We start from the raw sequence: 20,655 nt of genomic DNA, 5'->3' as shown, positions 1-20,655 counted from the left end.
GGACTTTGTTGACCCGGACCAGATCGGATATAACCCCGGGAGGGATGCGAAGGATAACACCATACGGGCACTGAACATCATCCACACAACCAAAAACTCAAAAAAGCAGACCTTCGTTCTCTCCACTGACGCGGGGAAAGTTTTCGACCGTGTAGATTGGCAATATATGAAAGCAACACTGACGGCAATGGGTTTCGGCCCACACCTGATGTCTTTGATATCGTCGTTGTACCACCTTTTCAAAGGGTGCCTGCTTTTTCCCCCTTCTGTTTGCCCCTGGAACCATTCCTGGGGGCGGTCAGATGGGACAGAGGAATAGCTGGGTTAACCCTGAAAGGAATGACACACAAGATAGCTGCCCACGCGGACGTTATGCTATTTTTCATCTGCAACCCCTTGGTCTCCCTCCCGAATCTTTTGAGGGCCTTCACCGTAATACTTGAAAAAGCCTACTGTTTGGCGAAACGCGTTGTGTATTTTTACTTTGTTTTTAATTAAAGTATTTTGTGACTACCACTTATCTTTGGTTAGTACATTTACTTTATATGTTGCTGTTTTATCCGGGCTGATTTTTTTTAAACAAGATCCAGTACTTCAAAAGAAATCCCTGGTGGGGATTATTCCACCCACGCCTGGTTCATAGAGCAGTGTGGCTGCTCTGAACACTGTAAGTACGTTTCTTTTTTATTCCACTGTCATTTTATATATGGAAAACACTATGGGCCCTCTCTTGTGATTTTATTTTCATAAGACCGGCACTGCAAGCATCATTAGAGGAATATCCTACACGTGGGGAGTTAAAATACCACTGTATGCTGTTTTACTCAGAGCTGGTCATAGCTCTTTAAATTGTAAGTTGGCACTCTTAGGACCTCAGTGTTGTCTGTTGTTGCAGTATTACCAAAGTTATTGCACCATTGGGTTTTTCCCTCTTTTATATATTTTATATGCTGACGTCTGTCTGGGATGGTGTAAAGAATCTTGTGAAGACACCTCCAATTGTCCAGCAATATCCTACATGTGGGGAGTACTAAATACCACTGTATGCTGTTTTACCTAGAGCTGGGCTTAGCTCTTTAAATCGTAAGTTGGCACTTCTCTACGTCTGTGTTGTTCGTGATCCTTTCCGCATTACGGTTTTGCACTATTGGTCTCCCCTCTCTGCTTTTGTATTCCATATTCGACTACTGAGATCCCAAAGAAAGAACCTAAGAACACTCACTCAAGGTCCACATTGTACCTAAAGACTTTTTCATCTCCCTTTATTTTATTTAGCGCACCCTGTATTTGTTGTCTTTTGTTCCCTTCACCGTAATACGGCCGTATCTCAACCTTCAGTTGAACACTGAAAAATCAGAAGCTCTAATCATCTCGATGGAAGAAGCAGCTGCCACCCATCTACGATCTCAGTTCGATTTTACCTGGTGCCACACCAAACTTAATTACCTCGGTATATGGCTTACCGCTGACCTATCCCAATTGAATACCCACAACTTCACACCTCTACTACACACGCTGAAAACTGATATGGCAAGGTGGTTAGGCCTCTGCGTTTCATGGTTTGGCAGAATGAATGCCATCAAGATGAACCTCCTCCCCTGCTTGCTCTATTTATTTAAAACGATCCCGATATGCTTGCCTACGTCCTTCTTCCAAGTCTTTAAGTTTGTGTGGCAGTCCCAAGCCCCCAGGAACAAGAGGGCTCAACTACATCTACCAAAGGCTCAGGGAGGTGTGGGACTCCCTTTCATCTGGAACTATCACAGAGCCACACAACTCCTGTGGGTGGTGGAATGGCATGTACCTAAGACAGTGAAGATCTGAATACACATGGGAAGGGCTCAGGTGGAGGAGACCCTGCAGTGGGGCTACATGGACCCCTGAGGAGGGTGCAATCCCAAAACCACCCGTTCATAGGGGTGTCCCTGAAGGTTTGGAGCTCGATCAGGACGAAGCTCTCATTCACTACAACACCGGAACCGCTAACTCCCCTTATAATTAACCCGGAGATAACCGGAGGCCTTAAACCCAAGGATTTCAAGGCATCTGGTGAATCGGACCGGACTTACATCCGCCAGTGGTGCACTCCAGAAACCTTAAAACCGCTACCAGAGCTAATGCCGAACAGCACTCTGACGACCCTAGACAGATTCCACCAGATAAAGAGTTAAAATAAAAAATAAAATAAGCTGAACATTATATCAGGAGGGAAGTTCGGGCCCCAGGAGGCTTCGGGGGACATGAGAAAAGCTTTGTCGTAGTCACAGTCCAGGATTGGCTACTGGTTTCTGCAGGGAGCCGCGGAGGGGGCACCAGGGAGCCGCGGAGGGGGCACCCTTTGGTGGTCAATCCGGCAAGCACATGAGCCTTCATTAACCCACAGTCTCGCCTTGGGGCGTTTTGGTTCCCCGTACCCCACTCCAAAATACACCAATGAGAGACAATAGCAGCTTGGTGAGGGCTGCCCAGTAATGCCCTTGTGTCTTGGGACTCCTAGATGGTGATCAATCCGGGAAAATCCCCTGTGCGCCCATCGGGCCCTCTCCCAAAGTGTCCCGGGTATACCCCCTGTCAAATAAGGGACCATGGTTTTCTCCCAACAATAACTACATCCCCCAGCTCCTTAAATTGTAAGGTGACTCAGTCTCCCCAATAACCCGGCATATCCCCTGCCGTTCTATTCTTTTGGGCCTCCCCATCTGTGTTGTTGTGTACTCCTCCCAGAAGGAGCGTCGTCGGTGCGCATGGGGGCAAGGGGGTCTTGTCGTGTTGCAATGGACTCCTCCAGAATCCAATACCTGATCCGGATCGCTGACAGGTGCAGGGCTCTCAGGAAGCTTGGGATGTGCTCTGGCCAGCAGGCTGTCACCCATGTGCTTCCTTGTTTAGCTTGCAAGCTGAAGGGAAATCCCCACCGGTATGAAATCCTCTTCTCACGAATGGCGCTTGTTTGGGCGTATGGCTCTTCTGACATCGAGCGTTAGATTGGATAGGTCTTGATAGACGAAGCTTCTGCCTAGTGCAACTTAATGGCGGGCAATCCTCTGGCGGCTGCCATTATTTTTTCTTTTGAGCTGTAAGTCTGCATGCAGCACACCATATCCCTCGAGCTGCCATCTTGTCTCATCGGGCCCAGGGCCCTGTGTGCCCGTTGAAAGCGGATAGTGTCAGGAGCTGTTGTGACCAGAATTTGCTTAAACATGCTTCCAGTGTGGAAATAAGTGAGGTAGAGTCCGTTTCAGGTAGGCCGCGGATGTGGATGTTATTACATCTACTCCTGTTCTCGGTCTTCTACCTGCTTTCTAAGGGTAATCAGCATGTTGCCTTGCCTAGTGACCGCTATTTCAGTTGCCCTGTGTTGCTGAGTGCAGTCTTGGGCTGCAGTCTACATCTCATCCACTCTCTGCTCCAGAGCGTTCAGGTCAGTGCGCTGGCTGGCTAGTTCTTCCCTCAGTGCTGCGCGGAGCTCTTGCACTAAGAAGCCTGTGTCGGCTTTAAAAAGCATCCACGCCGAGAATTCCTCCACACTCTCCGAGCCCGGAGAGGCGGGCGCCATCTTGTCTTCGTGCGGAGGGCCTCTCAGATCCGACGGCCTTGCCACTGTCATCCATCGTACCCTTGTAGCGGCGCGGGGAGCTTAACGCAGTCGTCCCTAGGACTGAGGGTTTCTTATTTCGTACCATCTTTGCCTATAAGTGTGCCTCAAATTAGGGTTTAAGTGGCCAGGCGTGTGGAGCTCATTCACCGTGCGTCCTGCACCATGCTCATCCAGGCCACACTCCCTGAGGCTAGTTTTGGTAGAAATTTGTTAAGATTAAAACTCTCCTCCAGTACTCATAATTTATAAGAGTTTATAGATTTTATAGATTGTAACCAGCCGCAGTCTGTAATGTTAGTGACACCCATTTTAGCTCTTAGCAACATATTGGTAAAACTAAGACAAAACACTGGAAACAAGTCTGGTGTCAGATAAAAATGACTTCAGTATTCTAGAGTGGATCCTTGTTGGTTAAATAGTTTCATTATCTGTATTGTTATTTACAGCATGCAGAATATGGATTACAGACGGTATATGGGAATATGGTCTACAAGCTTATATTTAATGAGCATTGCTTGTGCATAGAGAAGATTTTAGCATTGCATTCTTAACTTTTCTGTCTTTTTTCTTTTCTTTTTTAGCAAAAGAGGAAGTTACGGCTTTATATTTCCAATACATTTAATCCAGCAAAACCAGATGCTGAAGATTCAGATGGAAGCATTGCATCTTGGGAGCTGAGGGTTGAAGGAAAGCTACTGGATGATGTAAGTGAGATAATTTGCATAATAGTTTATAATATTACATGTAGAAATGGGTCATAGCTTAACACATGGGAATTAGAAATGGGTTATAGCTTAACACATGGGAATGGGTCATAGCTTAACACGTGGGAATGGGTCATAGCTTAACACGTGGGAATGGGTCATAGCTTAACACATGGGAATGGGTCATAGCTTAATACATGGGAATGGGTCATAGCTTAACACATGGGAATGGGTCATAGCTTAACACATGGGAATGGGTCATAGCTTAACACATGGGAATGGGTCATAGCTCATGATGTAGGAATGGGTCATAGCTTAACACATGGGAATGGGTCATAGCTCGTGATGTAGGAATTGGTCATAGCTTAATACATGGGAATGGGTCATAGCTCGTGATGTAGGAATTGGTCATAGCTTAATACATGGGAATGGGTCATAGCTTAATACATGGGAATGGGTCACAGCTCGTGATGTAGGAATTGGTCATAGCTTAACACATGGGAATGGGTCATAGCTCATGATGTAGGAATTGGTCATAGCTTAACACATGGGAATGGGTCATAGCTTAACACATGGGAATGGGTCATAGCTTAACACATGGGAATGGGTCATAGCTTAACACATGGGAATGGGTCATAGCTTAACACATGGGAATGGGTCATAGCTTAACACATGGGAATGGGTCATAGCTTAACACATGGGAATGGGTCATAGCTTAACACATGGGAATGGGTCATAGCTTAACACATGGGAATGGGTCATAGCTTAACACATGGGAATGGGTCATAGCTCATGATGTAGGAATGGGTCATAGTTTAACACATGGGAATGGGTCATAGCTCGTGATGTAGGAATTGGTCATAGCTTAATACATGGGAATGGGTCATAGCTTAACACATGGGAATGGGTCATAGCTTAACACATGGGAATGGGTCATAGCTTAACACATGGGAATGGGTCATAGCTTAACACATGGGAATGGGTCATAGCTTAACACATGGGAATGGGTCATAGCTTAACACATGGGAATGGGTCATAGCTTAACACATGGGAATGGGTCATAGCTTAACACATGGGAATGGGTCATAGGTCATGATGTAGGAATTGGTCATAGCTTAATACATGGGAATGGGTCATAGCTTAATACATGGGAATGGGTCATAGCTTAACACATGGGAATGGGTCATAGCTCATGATGTAGGAATGGGTCATAGCTTAACACATGTGAATGGGTCATAGCTCGTGATGTAGGAATTGGTCATAGCTTAATACATGGGAATGGGTCATAGCTTAACACATGGGAATGGGTCATTGCTCATGATGTAGGAATGGGTCATAGCTTGTGATGTAGGAATTGGTCATAGCTTAACACATGGGAATGGGTCATAGCTTAACACATGGGAATGGGTCATAGCTTAACACATGGGAATGGGTCATAGCTTAACACATGGGAATGGGTCATAGCTTAACACATGGGAATGGGTCATAGGTCGTGATGTAGGAATTGGTCATAGCTTAATACATGGGAATGGGTCATAGCTCGTGATGTAGGAATTGGTCATAGCTTAATACATGGGAATGGGTCATAGCTCGTGATGTAGGAATTGGTCATAGCTTAATACATGGGAATGGGTCATAGCTTAATACATGGGAATGGGTCATAGCTCGTGATGTAGGAATTGGTCATAGCTTAATACATGGGAATGGGTCATAGCTTAATACATGGGAATGGGTCATAGCTCGTGATGTAGGAATTGGTCATAGCTTAACACATGGGAATGGGTCATAGCTTAACACATGGGAATGGGTCATAGCTCGTGATGTAGGAATTGGTCATAGCTTAACACATGGGAATGGGTCATAGCTTAACACATGGGAATGGGTCATAGCTTAACACATGGGAATGGGTCATAGCTTAACACATGGGAATGGGTCATAGCTTAACACATGGGAATGGGTCATAGCTTAACACATGGGAATGGGTCATAGGTCATGATGTAGGAATTGGTCATAGCTTAATACATGGGAATGGGTCATAGCTTAACACATGGGAATGGGTCATAGCTCATGATGTAGGAATGGGTCATAGCTTGTGATGTAGGAATTGGTCATAGCTTAATACATGGGAATGGGTCATAGCTTAACACATGTGAATGGGTCATAGCTCGTGATGTAGGAATTGGTCATAGCTTAATACATGGGAATGGGTCATTACTCATGATGTAGGAATGGGTCATAGCTTGTGATGTAGGAATTGGTCATAGCTTAACACATGGGAATGGGTCATAGCTTAACACATGGGAATGGGTCATAGCTTAACACATGGGAATGGGTCATAGGTCGTGATGTAGGAATTGGTCATAGCTTAATACATGGGAATGGGTCATAGCTTAACACATGGGAATGGGTCATATCTCATGATGTAGGAATGGGTCATAGCTTAACACATGTGAATGGGTCATAGCTCGTGATGTAAGAATTGGTCATAGCTTAATACATCGGAATGGGTCATAGCTCGTGATGTAGCAATTGGTCATAGCTTAATACATGGGAATGGGTCATAGCTCGTGATGTAGGAATTGGTCATAGCTTAATACATGGGAATGGGTCATAGCTCGTGATGTAGGAATTGGTCATAGCTTAATACATGGGAATTGGTCATAGCTTAATACATGGGAATGGGTCATAGCTTAACACATGGGAATGGGTCATAGCTCATGATGTAGGAATGGGTCATAGCTTGTGATGTAGGAATTGGTCATAGCTTAATACATGGGAATGGGTCATAGCTTAATACATGGGAATGGGTCATAGCTCGTGATGTAGGAATTGGTCATAGCTTAATACATGGGAATGGGTCATAGCTCGTGATGTAGGAATTGGTCATTGCTTAATACATGGGAATGGGTCATAACTTAATACATGGGAATGGGTCATAGCTCGTGATGTAGGAATTGGTCATAGCTTAATACATGGGAATGGGTCATAGCTCGTGATGTAGGAATTGGTCATAGCTTAATACATGGGAATGGGTCATAGCTTAACACATGGGAATGGGTCATATCTCATGATGTAGGAATGGGTCATAGGTTAACACATGTGAATGGGTCATAGCTCGTGATGTAGGAATTGGTCATAGCTTAATACATGGGAATGGGTCATAGCTTAACACATGGGAATGGGTCATATCTCATGATGTAGGAATGGGTCATAGCTTAACACATGTGAATGGGTCATAGCTCGTGATGTAGGAATTGGTCATAGCTTAATACATCGGAATGGGTCATAGCTCGTGATGTAGCAATTGGTCATAGCTTAATACATGGGAATGGGTCATAGCTCGTGATGTAGGAATTGGTCATAGCTTAATACATGGGAATGGGTCATAGCTCGTGATGTAGGAATTGGTCATAGCTTAATACATGGGAATGGGTCATAGCTTAACACATGGGAATGGGTCATAGCTCATGATGTAGGAATGGGTCATAGCTTGTGATGTAGGAATTGGTCATAGCTTAATACATGGGAATGGGTCATAGCTTAATACATGGGAATGGGTCATAGCTCGTGATGTAGGAATTGGTCATAGCTTAATACATGGGAATGGGTCATAGCTCGTGATGTAGGAATTGGTCATAGCTTAATACATGGGAATGGGTCATAGCTTAACACATGGGAATGGGTCATAGCTCATGATGTAGGAATGGGTCATAGCTTGTGATGTAGGAATTGGTCATAGCTTAATACATGGGAATGGGTCATAGCTTAATACATGGGAATGGGTCATAGCTCGTGATGTAGGAATTGGTCATAGCTTAATACATGGGAATGGGTCATAGCTCGTGATGTAGGAATTGGTCATTGCTTAATACATGGGAATGGGTCATAACTTAATACATGGGAATGGGTCATAGCTCGTGATGTAGGAATTGGTCATAGCTTAATACATGGGAATGGGTCATAGCTTAACACATGGGAATGGGTCATAGCTCATGATGTAGAAATGGGTCATAGCTTGTGATGTAGGAATTGGTCATAGCTTAATACATGGGAATGGGTCATAGCTTAATACATGGGAATGGGTCATAGCTCGTGATGTAGGAATTGGTCATAGCTTAATACATGGGAATGGGTCATAGCTCGTGATGTAGGAATTGGTCATTGCTTAATACATGGGAATGGGTCATAACTTAATACATGGGAATGGGTCATAGCTCGTGATGTAGGAATTGGTCATAGCTTAATACATGGGAATGGGTCATAGCTCGTGATGTAGGAATTGGTCATAGCTTAATACATGGGAATGGGTCATAGCTTAACACATGGGAATGGGTCATATCTCATGATGTAGGAATGGGTCATAGGTTAACACATGTGAATGGGTCATAGCTCGTGATGTAGGAATTGGTCATAGCTTAATACATGGGAATGGGTCATAGCTTAACACATGGGAATGGGTCATATCTCATGATGTAGGAATGGGTCATAGCTTAACACATGTGAATGGGTCATAGCTCGTGATGTAGGAATTGGTCATAGCTTAATACATCGGAATGGGTCATAGCTCGTGATGTAGCAATTGGTCATAGCTTAATACATGGGAATGGGTCATAGCTCGTGATGTAGGAATTGGTCATAGCTTAATACATGGGAATGGGTCATAGCTCGTGATGTAGGAATTGGTCATAGCTTAATACATGGGAATGGGTCATAGCTTAACACATGGGAATGGGTCATAGCTCATGATGTAGGAATGGGTCATAGCTTGTGATGTAGGAATTGGTCATAGCTTAATACATGGGAATGGGTCATAGCTTAATACATGGGAATGGGTCATAGCTCGTGATGTAGGAATTGGTCATAGCTTAATACATGGGAATGGGTCATAGCTCGTGATGTAGGAATTGGTCATAGCTTAATACATGGGAATGGGTCATAGCTTAACACATGGGAATGGGTCATAGCTCATGATGTAGGAATGGGTCATAGCTTGTGATGTAGGAATTGGTCATAGCTTAATACATGGGAATGGGTCATAGCTTAATACATGGGAATGGGTCATAGCTCGTGATGTAGGAATTGGTCATAGCTTAATACATGGGAATGGGTCATAGCTCGTGATGTAGGAATTGGTCATTGCTTAATACATGGGAATGGGTCATAACTTAATACATGGGAATGGGTCATAGCTCGTGATATAGGAATTGGTCATAGCTTAATACATGGGAATGGGTCATAGCTTAACACATGGGAATGGGTCATTACTCATGATGTAGGAATGGGTCATAGCTTGTGATGTAGGAATTGGTCATAGCTTAACACATGGGAATGGGTCATAGCTTAACACATGGGAATGGGTCATAGCTTAACACATGGGAATGGGTCATAGCTTAACACATGGGAATGGGTCATAGCTTAACACATGGGAATGGGTCATAGCTTAACACATGGGAATGGGTCATAGCTTAACACATGGGAATGGGTCATAGGTCGTGATGTAGGAATTGGTCATAGCTTAATACATGGGAATGGGTCATAGCTTAACACATGGGAATGGGTCATATCTCATGATGTAGGAATGGGTCATAGCTTAACACATGTGAATGGGTCATAGCTCGTGATGTAGGAATTGGTCATAGCTTAATACATCGGAATGGGTCATAGCTCGTGATGTAGCAATTGGTCATAGCTTAATACATGGGAATGGGTCATAGCTCGTGATGTAGGAATTGGTCATAGCTTAATACATGGGAATGGGTCATAGCTCGTGATGTAGGAATTGGTCATAGCTTAATACATGGGAATGGGTCATAGCTTAACACATGGGAATGGGTCATAGCTCATGATGTAGGAATGGGTCATAGCTTGTGATGTAGGAATTGGTCATAGCTTAATACATGGGAATGGGTCATAGCTTAATACATGGGAATGGGTCATAGCTCGTGATGTAGGAATTGGTCATAGCTTAATACATGGGAATGGGTCATAGCTCGTGATGTAGGAATTGGTCATTGCTTAATACATGGGAATGGGTCATAACTTAATACATGGGAATGGGTCATAGCTCGTGATGTAGGAATTGGTCATAGCTTAATACATGGGAATGGGTCATAGCTCGTGATGTAGGAATTGGTCATAGCTTAATACATGGGAATGGGTCATAGCTTAACACATGGGAATGGGTCATATCTCATGATGTAGGAATGGGTCATAGGTTAACACATGTGAATGGGTCATAGCTCGTGATGTAGGAATTGGTCATAGCTTAATACATCGGAATGGGTCATAGCTTAACACATGGGAATGGGTCATATCTCATGATGTAGGAATGGGTCATAGCTTAACACATGTGAATGGGTCATAGCTCGTGATGTAGGAATTGGTCATAGCTTAATACATCGGAATGGGTCATAGCTCGTGATGTAGCAATTGGTCATAGCTTAATACATGGGAATGGGTCATAGCTCGTGATGTAGGAATTGGTCATAGCTTAATACATGGGAATGGGTCATAGCTCGTGATGTAGGAATTGGTCATAGCTTAATACATGGGAATGGGTCATAGCTTAACACATGGGAATGGGTCATAGCTCATGATGTAGGAATGGGTCATAGCTTGTGATGTAGGAATTGGTCATAGCTTAATACATGGGAATGGGTCATAGCTTAATACATGGGAATGGGTCATAGCTCGTGATGTAGGAATTGGTCATAGCTTAATACATGGGAATGGGTCATAGCTCGTGATGTAGGAATTGGTCATAGCTTAATACATGGGAATGGGTCATAGCTTAACACATGGGAATGGGTCATAGCTCATGATGTAGGAATGGGTCATAGCTTGTGATGTAGGAATTGGTCATAGCTTAATACATGGGAATGGGTCATAGCTTAATACATGGGAATGGGTCATAGCTCGTGATGTAGGAATTGGTCATAGCTTAATACATGGGAATGGGTCATAGCTCGTGATGTAGGAATTGGTCATTGCTTAATACATGGGAATGGGTCATAACTTAATACATGGGAATGGGTCATAGCTCGTGATGTAGGAATTGGTCATAGCTTAATACATGTGAATGGGTCATAGCTCGTGATGTAGGAATTGGTCATAGCTTAATACATGGGAATGGGTCATAGCTTAACACATGGGAATGGGTCATATCTCATGATGTAGGAATGGGTCATAGCTTAACACATGGGAATGGGTCATAGCTCGTGATGTAGGAATTGGTCATAGCTTAATACATCGGAATGGGTCATAGCTCGTGATGTAGCAATTGGTCATAGCTTAATACATGGGAATGGGTCATAGCTCGTGATGTAGGAATTGGTCATAGCTTAATACATGGGAATGGGTCATAGCTCGTGATGTAGGAATTGGTCATAGCTTAATACATGGGAATGGGTCATAGCTTAACACATGGGAATGGGTCATAGCTCATGATGTAGGAATGGGTCATAGCTTGTGATGTAGGAATTGGTCATAGCTTAATACATGGGAATGGGTCATAGCTTAATACATGGGAATGGGTCATAGCTCGTGATGTAGGAATTGGTCATAGCTTAATACATGGGAATGGGTCATAGCTCGTGATGTAGGAATTGGTCATTGCTTAATACATGGGAATGGGTCATAACTTAATACATGGGAATGGGTCATAGCTCGTGATGTAGGAATTGGTCATAGCTTAATACATGGGAATGGGTCATAGCTCGTGATGTAGGAATTGGTCATAGCTTAATACATGGGAATGGGTCATAGCTTAACACATGGGAATGGGTCATATCTCATGATGTAGGAATGGGTCATAGGTTAACACATGTGAATGGGTCATAGCTCGTGATGTAGGAATTGGTCATAGCTTAATACATCGGAATGGGTCATAGCTTAACACATGGGAATGGGTCATATCTCATGATGTAGGAATGGGTCATAGCTTAACACATGTGAATGGGTCATAGCTCGTGATGTAGGAATTGGTCATAGCTTAATACATCGGAATGGGTCATAGCTCGTGATGTAGCAATTGGTCATAGCTTAATACATGGGAATGGGTCATAGCTCGTGATGTAGGAATTGGTCATAGCTTAATACATGGGAATGGGTCATAGCTCGTGATGTAGGAATTGGTCATAGCTTAATACATGGGAATGGGTCATAGCTTAACACATGGGAATGGGTCATAGCTCATGATGTAGGAATGGGTCATAGCTTGTGATGTAGGAATTGGTCATAGCTTAATACATGGGAATGGGTCATAGCTTAATACATGGGAATGGGTCATAGCTCGTGATGTAGGAATTGGTCATAGCTTAATACATGGGAATGGGTCATAGCTCGTGATGTAGGAATTGGTCATAGCTTAATACATGGGAATGGGTCATAGCTTAACACATGGGAATGGGTCATAGCTCATGATGTAGGAATGGGTCATAGCTTGTGATGTAGGAATTGGTCATAGCTTAATACATGGGAATGGGTCATAGCTTAATACATGGGAATGGGTCATAGCTCGTGATGTAGGAATTGGTCATAGCTTAATACATGGGAATGGGTCATAGCTCGTGATGTAGGAATTGGTCATTGCTTAATACATGGGAATGGGTCATAACTTAATACATGGGAATGGGTCATAGCTCGTGATGTAGGAATTGGTCATAGCTTAATACATGTGAATGGGTCATAGCTCGTGATGTAGGAATTGGTCATAGCTTAATACATGGGAATGGGTCATAGCTTAACACATGGGAATGGGTCATATCTCATGATGTAGGAATGGGTCATAGGTTAACACATGTGAATGGGTCATAGCTCGTGATGTAGGAATTGGTCATAGCTTAATACATGGGAATGGGTCATAGCTTAACACATGGGAATGGGTCATATCTCATGATGTAGGAATGGGTCATAGCTTAACACATGTGAATGGGTCATAGCTCGTGATGTAGGAATTGGTCATAGCTTAATACATCGGAATGGGTCATAGCTCGTGATGTAGCAATTGGTCATAGCTTAATACATGGGAATGGGTCATAGCTCGTGATGTAGGAATTGGTCATAGCTTAATACATGGGAATGGGTCATAGCTCGTGATGTAGGAATTGGTCATAGCTTAATACATGGGAATGGGTCATAGCTTAACACATGGGAATGGGTCATAGCTCATGATGTAGGAATGGGTCATAGCTCATGATGTAGGAATGGGTCATAGCTTGTGATGTAGGAATTGGTCATAGCTTAATACATGGGAATGGGTCATAGCTTAATACATGGGAATGGGTCATAGCTCGTGATGTAGGAATTGGTCATAGCTTAATACATGGGAATGGGTCATAGCTCGTGATGTAGGAATTGGTCATAGCTTAATACATGGGAATGGGTCATAGCTCGTGATGTAGGAATTGGTCATAGCTTAATACATGGGAATGGGTCATAGCTTAACACATGGGAATGGGTCATATCTCATGATGTAGGAATGGGTCATAGGTTAACACATGTGAATGGGTCATAGCTCGTGATGTAGGAATTGGTCATAGCTTAATACATGGGAATGGGTCATAGCTCGTGATGTAGGAATTGGTCATAGCTTAATACATGGGAATGGGTCATAGCTCGTGATGTAGGAATTGGTCATAGCTTAATACATGGGAATGGGTCATAGCTCGTGATGTAGGAATTGGTCATAGCTTAATACATGGGAATGGGTCATAGCTTAACACATGGGAATGGGTCATAGCTCATGATGTAGGAATGGGTCATAGCTTGTGATGTAGGAATTGGTCATAGCTTAATACATGGGAATGGGTCATAGCTTAACACATGGGAATGGGTCATAGCTCGTGATGTAGGAATTGGTCATAGCTTAATACATGGGAATGGGTCATAGCTCGTGATGTAGGAATTGGTCATTGCTTAATACATGGGAATGGGTCATAGCTCGTGATGTAGGAATTGGTCATAGCTTAATACATGGGAATGGGTCATAGCTCGTGATGTAGGAATGGGTCATAGCTCATGATGTAGGAATGGGTCATAGCTTGTGATGTAGGAATTGGTCATAGCTTAATACATGGGAATGGGTCATAGCTTAATACATGGGAATGGGTCATAGCTCGTGATGTAGGAATTGGTCATAGCTTAATACATGGGAATGGGTCATAGCTCGTGATGTAGGAATTGGTCATAGCTTAATACATGGGAATGGGTCATAGCTCGTGATGTAGGAATTGGTCATAGCTTAATACATGGGAATGGGTCATAGCTTAACACATGGGAATGGGTCATATCTCATGATGTAGGAATGGGTCATAGGTTAACACATGTGAATGGGTCATAGCTCGTGATGTAGGAATTGGTCATAGCTTAATACATGGGAATGGGTCATAGCTCGTGATGTAGGAATTGGTCATAGCTTAATACATGGGAATGGGTCATAGCTTAACACATGGGAATGGGTCATATCTCATGATGTAGGAATGGGTCATAGGTTAACACATGTGAATGGGTCATAGCTCGTGATGTAGGAATTGGTCATAGCTTAATACATGGGAATGGGTCATAGCTTAACACATGGGAATGGGTCATATCTCATGATGTAGGAATGGGTCATAGCTTAACACATGTGAATGGGTCATAGCTCGTGATGTAGGAATTGGTCATAGCTTAATACATCGGAATGGGTCATAGCTCGTGATGTAGCAATTGGTCATAGCTTAATACATGGGAATGGGTCATAGCTCGTGATGTAGGAATTGGTCATAGCTTAATACATGGGAATGGGTCATAGCTCGTGATGTAGGAATTGGTCATAGCTTAATACATGGGAATGGGTCATAGCTTAACACATGGGAATGGGTCATAGCTCATGATGTAGGAATGGGTCATAGCTTGTGATGTAGGAATTGGTCATAGCTTAATACATGGGAATGGGTCATAGCTTAATACATGGGAATGGGTCATAGCTCGTGATGTAGGAATTGGTCATAGCTTAATACATGGGAATGGGTCATAGCTCGTGATGTAGGAATTGGTCATAGCTTAATACATGGGAATGGGTCATAGCTTAACACATGGGAATGGGTCATAGCTCATGATGTAGGAATGGGTCATAGCTTGTGATGTAGGAATTGGTCATAGCTTAATACATGGGAATGGGTCATAGCTTAATACATGGGAATGGGTCATAGCTCGTGATGTAGGAATTGGTCATAGCTTAATACATGGGAATGGGTCATAGCTCGTGATGTAGGAATTGGTCATTGCTTAATACATGGGAATGGGTCATAACTTAATACATGGGAATGGGTCATAGCTCGTGATGTAGGAATTGGTCATAGCTTAATACATGGGAATGGGTCATAGCTTAACACATGGGAATGGGTCATAGCTCATGATGTAGAAATGGGTCATAGCTTGTGATGTAGGAATTGGTCATAGCTTAATACATGGGAATGGGTCATAGCTTAATACATGGGAATGGGTCATAGCTCGTGATGTAGGAATTGGTCATAGCTTAATACATGGGAATGGGTCATAGCTCGTGATGTAGGAATTGGTCATTGCTTAATACATGGGAATGGGTCATAACTTAATACATGGGAATGGGTCATAGCTCGTGATGTAGGAATTGGTCATAGCTTAATACATGGGAATGGGTCATAGCTCGTGATGTAGGAATTGGTCATAGCTTAATACATGGGAATGGGTCATAGCTTAACACATGGGAATGGGTCATATCTCATGATGTAGGAATGGGTCATAGGTTAACACATGTGAATGGGTCATAGCTCGTGATGTAGGAATTGGTCATAGCTTAATACATGGGAATGGGTCATAGCTTAACACATGGGAATGGGTCATATCTCATGATGTAGGAATGGGTCATAGCTTAACACATGTGAATGGGTCATAGCTCGTGATGTAGGAATTGGTCATAGCTTAATACATCGGAATGGGTCATAGCTCGTGATGTAGCAATTGGTCATAGCTTAATACATGGGAATGGGTCATAGCTCGTGATGTAGGAATTGGTCATAGCTTAATACATGGGAATGGGTCATAGCTCGTGATGTAGGAATTGGTCATAGCTTAATACATGGGAATGGGTCATAGCTTAACACATGGGAATGGGTCATAGCTCATGATGTAGGAATGGGTCATAGCTTGTGATGTAGGAATTGGTCATAGCTTAATACATGGGAATGGGTCATAGCTTAATACATGGGAATGGGTCATAGCTCGTGATGTAGGAATTGGTCATAGCTTAATACATGGGAATGGGTCATAGCTCGTGATGTAGGAATTGGTCATAGCTTAATACATGGGAATGGGTCATAGCTTAACACATGGGAATGGGTCATAGCTCATGATGTAGGAATGGGTCATAGCTTGTGATGTAGGAATTGGTCATAGCTTAATACATGGGAATGGGTCATAGCTTAATACATGGGAATGGGTCATAGCTCGTGATGTAGGAATTGGTCATAGCTTAATACATGGGAATGGGTCATAGCTCGTGATGTAGGAATTGGTCATTGCTTAATACATGGGAATGGGTCATAACTTAATACATGGGAATGGGTCATAGCTCGTGATATAGGAATTGGTCATAGCTTAATACATGGGAATGGGTCATAGCTTAACACATGGGAATGGGTCATTACTCATGATGTAGGAATGGGTCATAGCTTGTGATGTAGGAATTGGTCATAGCTTAACACATGGGAATGGGTCATAGCTTAACACATGGGAATGGGTCATAGCTTAACACATGGGAATGGGTCATAGCTTAACACATGGGAATGGGTCATAGCTTAACACATGGGAATGGGTCATAGCTTAACACATGGGAATGGGTCATAGGTCGTGATGTAGGAATTGGTCATAGCTTAATACATGGGAATGGGTCATAGCTTAACACATGGGAATGGGTCATATCTCATGATGTAGGAATGGGTCATAGCTTAACACATGTGAATGGGTCATAGCTCGTGATGTAGGAATTGGTCATAGCTTAATACATCGGAATGGGTCATAGCTCGTGATGTAGCAATTGGTCATAGCTTAATACATGGGAATGGGTCATAGCTCGTGATGTAGGAATTGGTCATAGCTTAATACATGGGAATGGGTCATAGCTCGTGATGTAGGAATTGGTCATAGCTTAATACATGGGAATGGGTCATAGCTTAACACATGGGAATGGGTCATAGCTCATGATGTAGGAATGGGTCATAGCTTGTGATGTAGGAATTGGTCATAGCTTAATACATGGGAATGGGTCATAGCTTAATACATGGGAATGGGTCATAGCTCGTGATGTAGGAATTGGTCATAGCTTAATACATGGGAATGGGTCATAGCTCGTGATGTAGGAATTGGTCATTGCTTAATACATGGGAATGGGTCATAACTTAATACATGGGAATGGGTCATAGCTCGTGATGTAGGAATTGGTCATAGCTTAATACATGGGAATGGGTCATAGCTCGTGATGTAGGAATTGGTCATAGCTTAATACATGGGAATGGGTCATAGCTTAACACATGGGAATGGGTCATATCTCATGATGTAGGAATGGGTCATAGGTTAACACATGTGAATGGGTCATAGCTCGTGATGTAGGAATTGGTCATAGCTTAATACATCGGAATGGGTCATAGCTTAACACATGGGAATGGGTCATATCTCATGATGTAGGAATGGGTCATAGCTTAACACATGTGAATGGGTCATAGCTCGTGATGTAGGAATTGGTCATAGCTTAATACATCGGAATGGGTCATAGCTCGTGATGTAGCAATTGGTCATAGCTTAATACATGGGAATGGGTCATAGCTCGTGATGTAGGAATTGGTCATAGCTTAATACATGGGAATGGGTCATAGCTCGTGATGTAGGAATTGGTCATAGCTTAATACATGGGAATGGGTCATAGCTTAACACATGGGAATGGGTCATAGCTCATGATGTAGGAATGGGTCATAGCTTGTGATGTAGGAATTGGTCATAGCTTAATACATGGGAATGGGTCATAGCTTAATACATGGGAATGGGTCATAGCTCGTGATGTAGGAATTGGTCATAGCTTAATACATGGGAATGGGTCATAGCTCGTGATGTAGGAATTGGTCATAGCTTAATACATGGGAATGGGTCATAGCTTAACACATGGGAATGGGTCATAGCTCATGATGTAGGAATGGGTCATAGCTTGTGATGTAGGAATTGGTCATAGCTTAATACATGGGAATGGGTCATAGCTTAATACATGGGAATGGGTCATAGCTCGTGATGTAGGAATTGGTCATAGCTTAATACATGGGAATGGGTCATAGCTCGTGATGTAGGAATTGGTCATTGCTTAATACATGGGAATGGGTCATAGCTTAACACATGGGAATGGGTCATAGCTCGTGATGTAGGAATTGGTCATAGCTTAATACATGTGAATGGGTCATAGCTCGTGATGTAGGAATTGGTCATAGCTTAATACATGGGAATGGGTCATAGCTTAACACATGGGAATGGGTCATATCTCATGATGTAGGAATGGGTCATAGCTTAACACATGGGAATGGGTCATAGCTCGTGATGTAGGAATTGGTCATAGCTTAATACATCGGAATGGGTCATAGCTCGTGATGTAGCAATTGGTCATAGCTTAATACATGGGAATGGGTCATAGCTCGTGATGTAGGAATTGGTCATAGCTTAATACATGGGAATGGGTCATAGCTCGTGATGTAGGAATTGGTCATAGCTTAATACATGGGAATGGGTCATAGCTTAACACATGGGAATGGGTCATAGCTCATGATGTAGGAATGGGTCATAGCTCATGATGTAGGAATGGGTCATAGCTTGTGATGTAGGAATTGGTCATAGCTTAATACATGGGAATGGGTCATAGCTTAATACATGGGAATGGGTCATAGCTCGTGATGTAGGAATTGGTCATAGCTTAATACATGGGAATGGGTCATAGCTCGTGATGTAGGAATTGGTCATAGCTTAATACATGGGAATGGGTCATAGCTCGTGATGTAGGAATTGGTCATAGCTTAATACATGGGAATGGGTCATAGCTTAACACATGGGAATGGGTCATATCTCATGATGTAGGAATGGGTCATAGGTTAACACATGTGAATGGGTCATAGCTCGTGATGTAGGAATTGGTCATAGCTTAATACATGGGAATGGGTCATAGCTTAACACATGGGAATGGGTCATATCTCATGATGTAGGAATGGGTCATAGCTTAACACATGTGAATGGGTCATAGCTCGTGATGTAGGAATTGGTCATAGCTTAATACATCGGAATGGGTCATAGCTCGTGATGTAGCAATTGGTCATAGCTTAATACATGGGAATGGGTCATAGCTCGTGATGTAGGAATTGGTCATAGCTTAATACATGGGAATGGGTCATAGCTCGTGATGTAGGAATTGGTCATAGCTTAATACATGGGAATGGGTCATAGCTTAACACATGGGAATGGGTCATAGCTCATGATGTAGGAATGGGTCATAGCTTGTGATGTAGGAATTGGTCATAGCTTAATACATGGGAATGGGTCATAGCTTAACACATGGGAATGGGTCATAGCTCGTGATGTAGGAATTGGTCATAGCTTAATACATGGGAATGGGTCATAGCTCGTGATGTAGGAATTGGTCATTGCTTAATACATGGGAATGGGTCATAGCTCGTGATGTAGGAATTGGTCATAGCTTAATACATGGGAATGGGTCATAGCTCGTGATGTAGGAATTGGTCATAGCTTAATACATGGGAATGGGTCATAGCTTAACACATGGGAATGGGTCATAGCTTAACACATGGGAATGGGTCATAGCTCATGATGTAGGAATGGGTCATAGCTTGTGATGTAGGAATTGGTCATAGCTTAATACATGGGAATGGGTCATAGCTTAATACATGGGAAGTGGTCATAGCTCGTGATGTAGGAATTGGTCATTGCTTAATACATGGGAATGGGTCATAACTTAATACATGGGAATGGGTCATAGCTCGTGATATAGGAATTGGTCATAGCTTAATACATGGGAATGGGTCATAGCTTAACACATGGGAATGGGTCATTACTCATGATGTAGGAATGGGTCATAGCTTGTGATGTAGGAATTGGTCATAGCTTAACACATGGGAATGGGTCATAGCTTAACACATGGGAATGGGTCATAGCTTAACACATGGGAATGGGTCATAGCTTAACACATGGGAATGGGTCATAGCTTAACACATGGGAATGGGTCATAGCTTAACACATGGGAATGGGTCATAGCTTAACACATGGGAATGGGTCATAGCTTAACACATGGGA

The 20,655-nt window shown here is 43.0% G+C and overlaps 1 protein-coding gene across 7 annotated transcripts in view; it reads left to right on the top strand.

Annotated features, from left to right (window-relative positions):
- The window catches only part of SMARCD3 (SWI/SNF related, matrix associated, actin dependent regulator of chromatin, subfamily d, member 3), a 205,263-nt gene that overhangs the window by 126,467 nt on the left and 58,141 nt on the right, over window positions 1-20,655 (top strand). For all 7 annotated transcript variants that reach the window (XM_063452963.1, XM_063452968.1, XM_063452962.1 and 4 more), the window contains exon 5: window positions 4,180-4,302. In XM_063452963.1, coding sequence (XP_063309033.1) covers window positions 4,180-4,302 — 123 coding nt within the window. The remainder of the gene's footprint in view (window positions 1-4,179; window positions 4,303-20,655) is intronic.

Source organism: Pelobates fuscus, chromosome 4 (genome assembly GCF_036172605.1).
Source record: "Pelobates fuscus isolate aPelFus1 chromosome 4, aPelFus1.pri, whole genome shotgun sequence".
Lineage (NCBI taxonomy): Eukaryota > Metazoa > Chordata > Amphibia > Anura > Pelobatidae > Pelobates > Pelobates fuscus.
The sequence above is the reverse complement of the archived record's forward strand: the minus strand, read 5'-3'. Positions and strand labels throughout refer to the sequence as shown.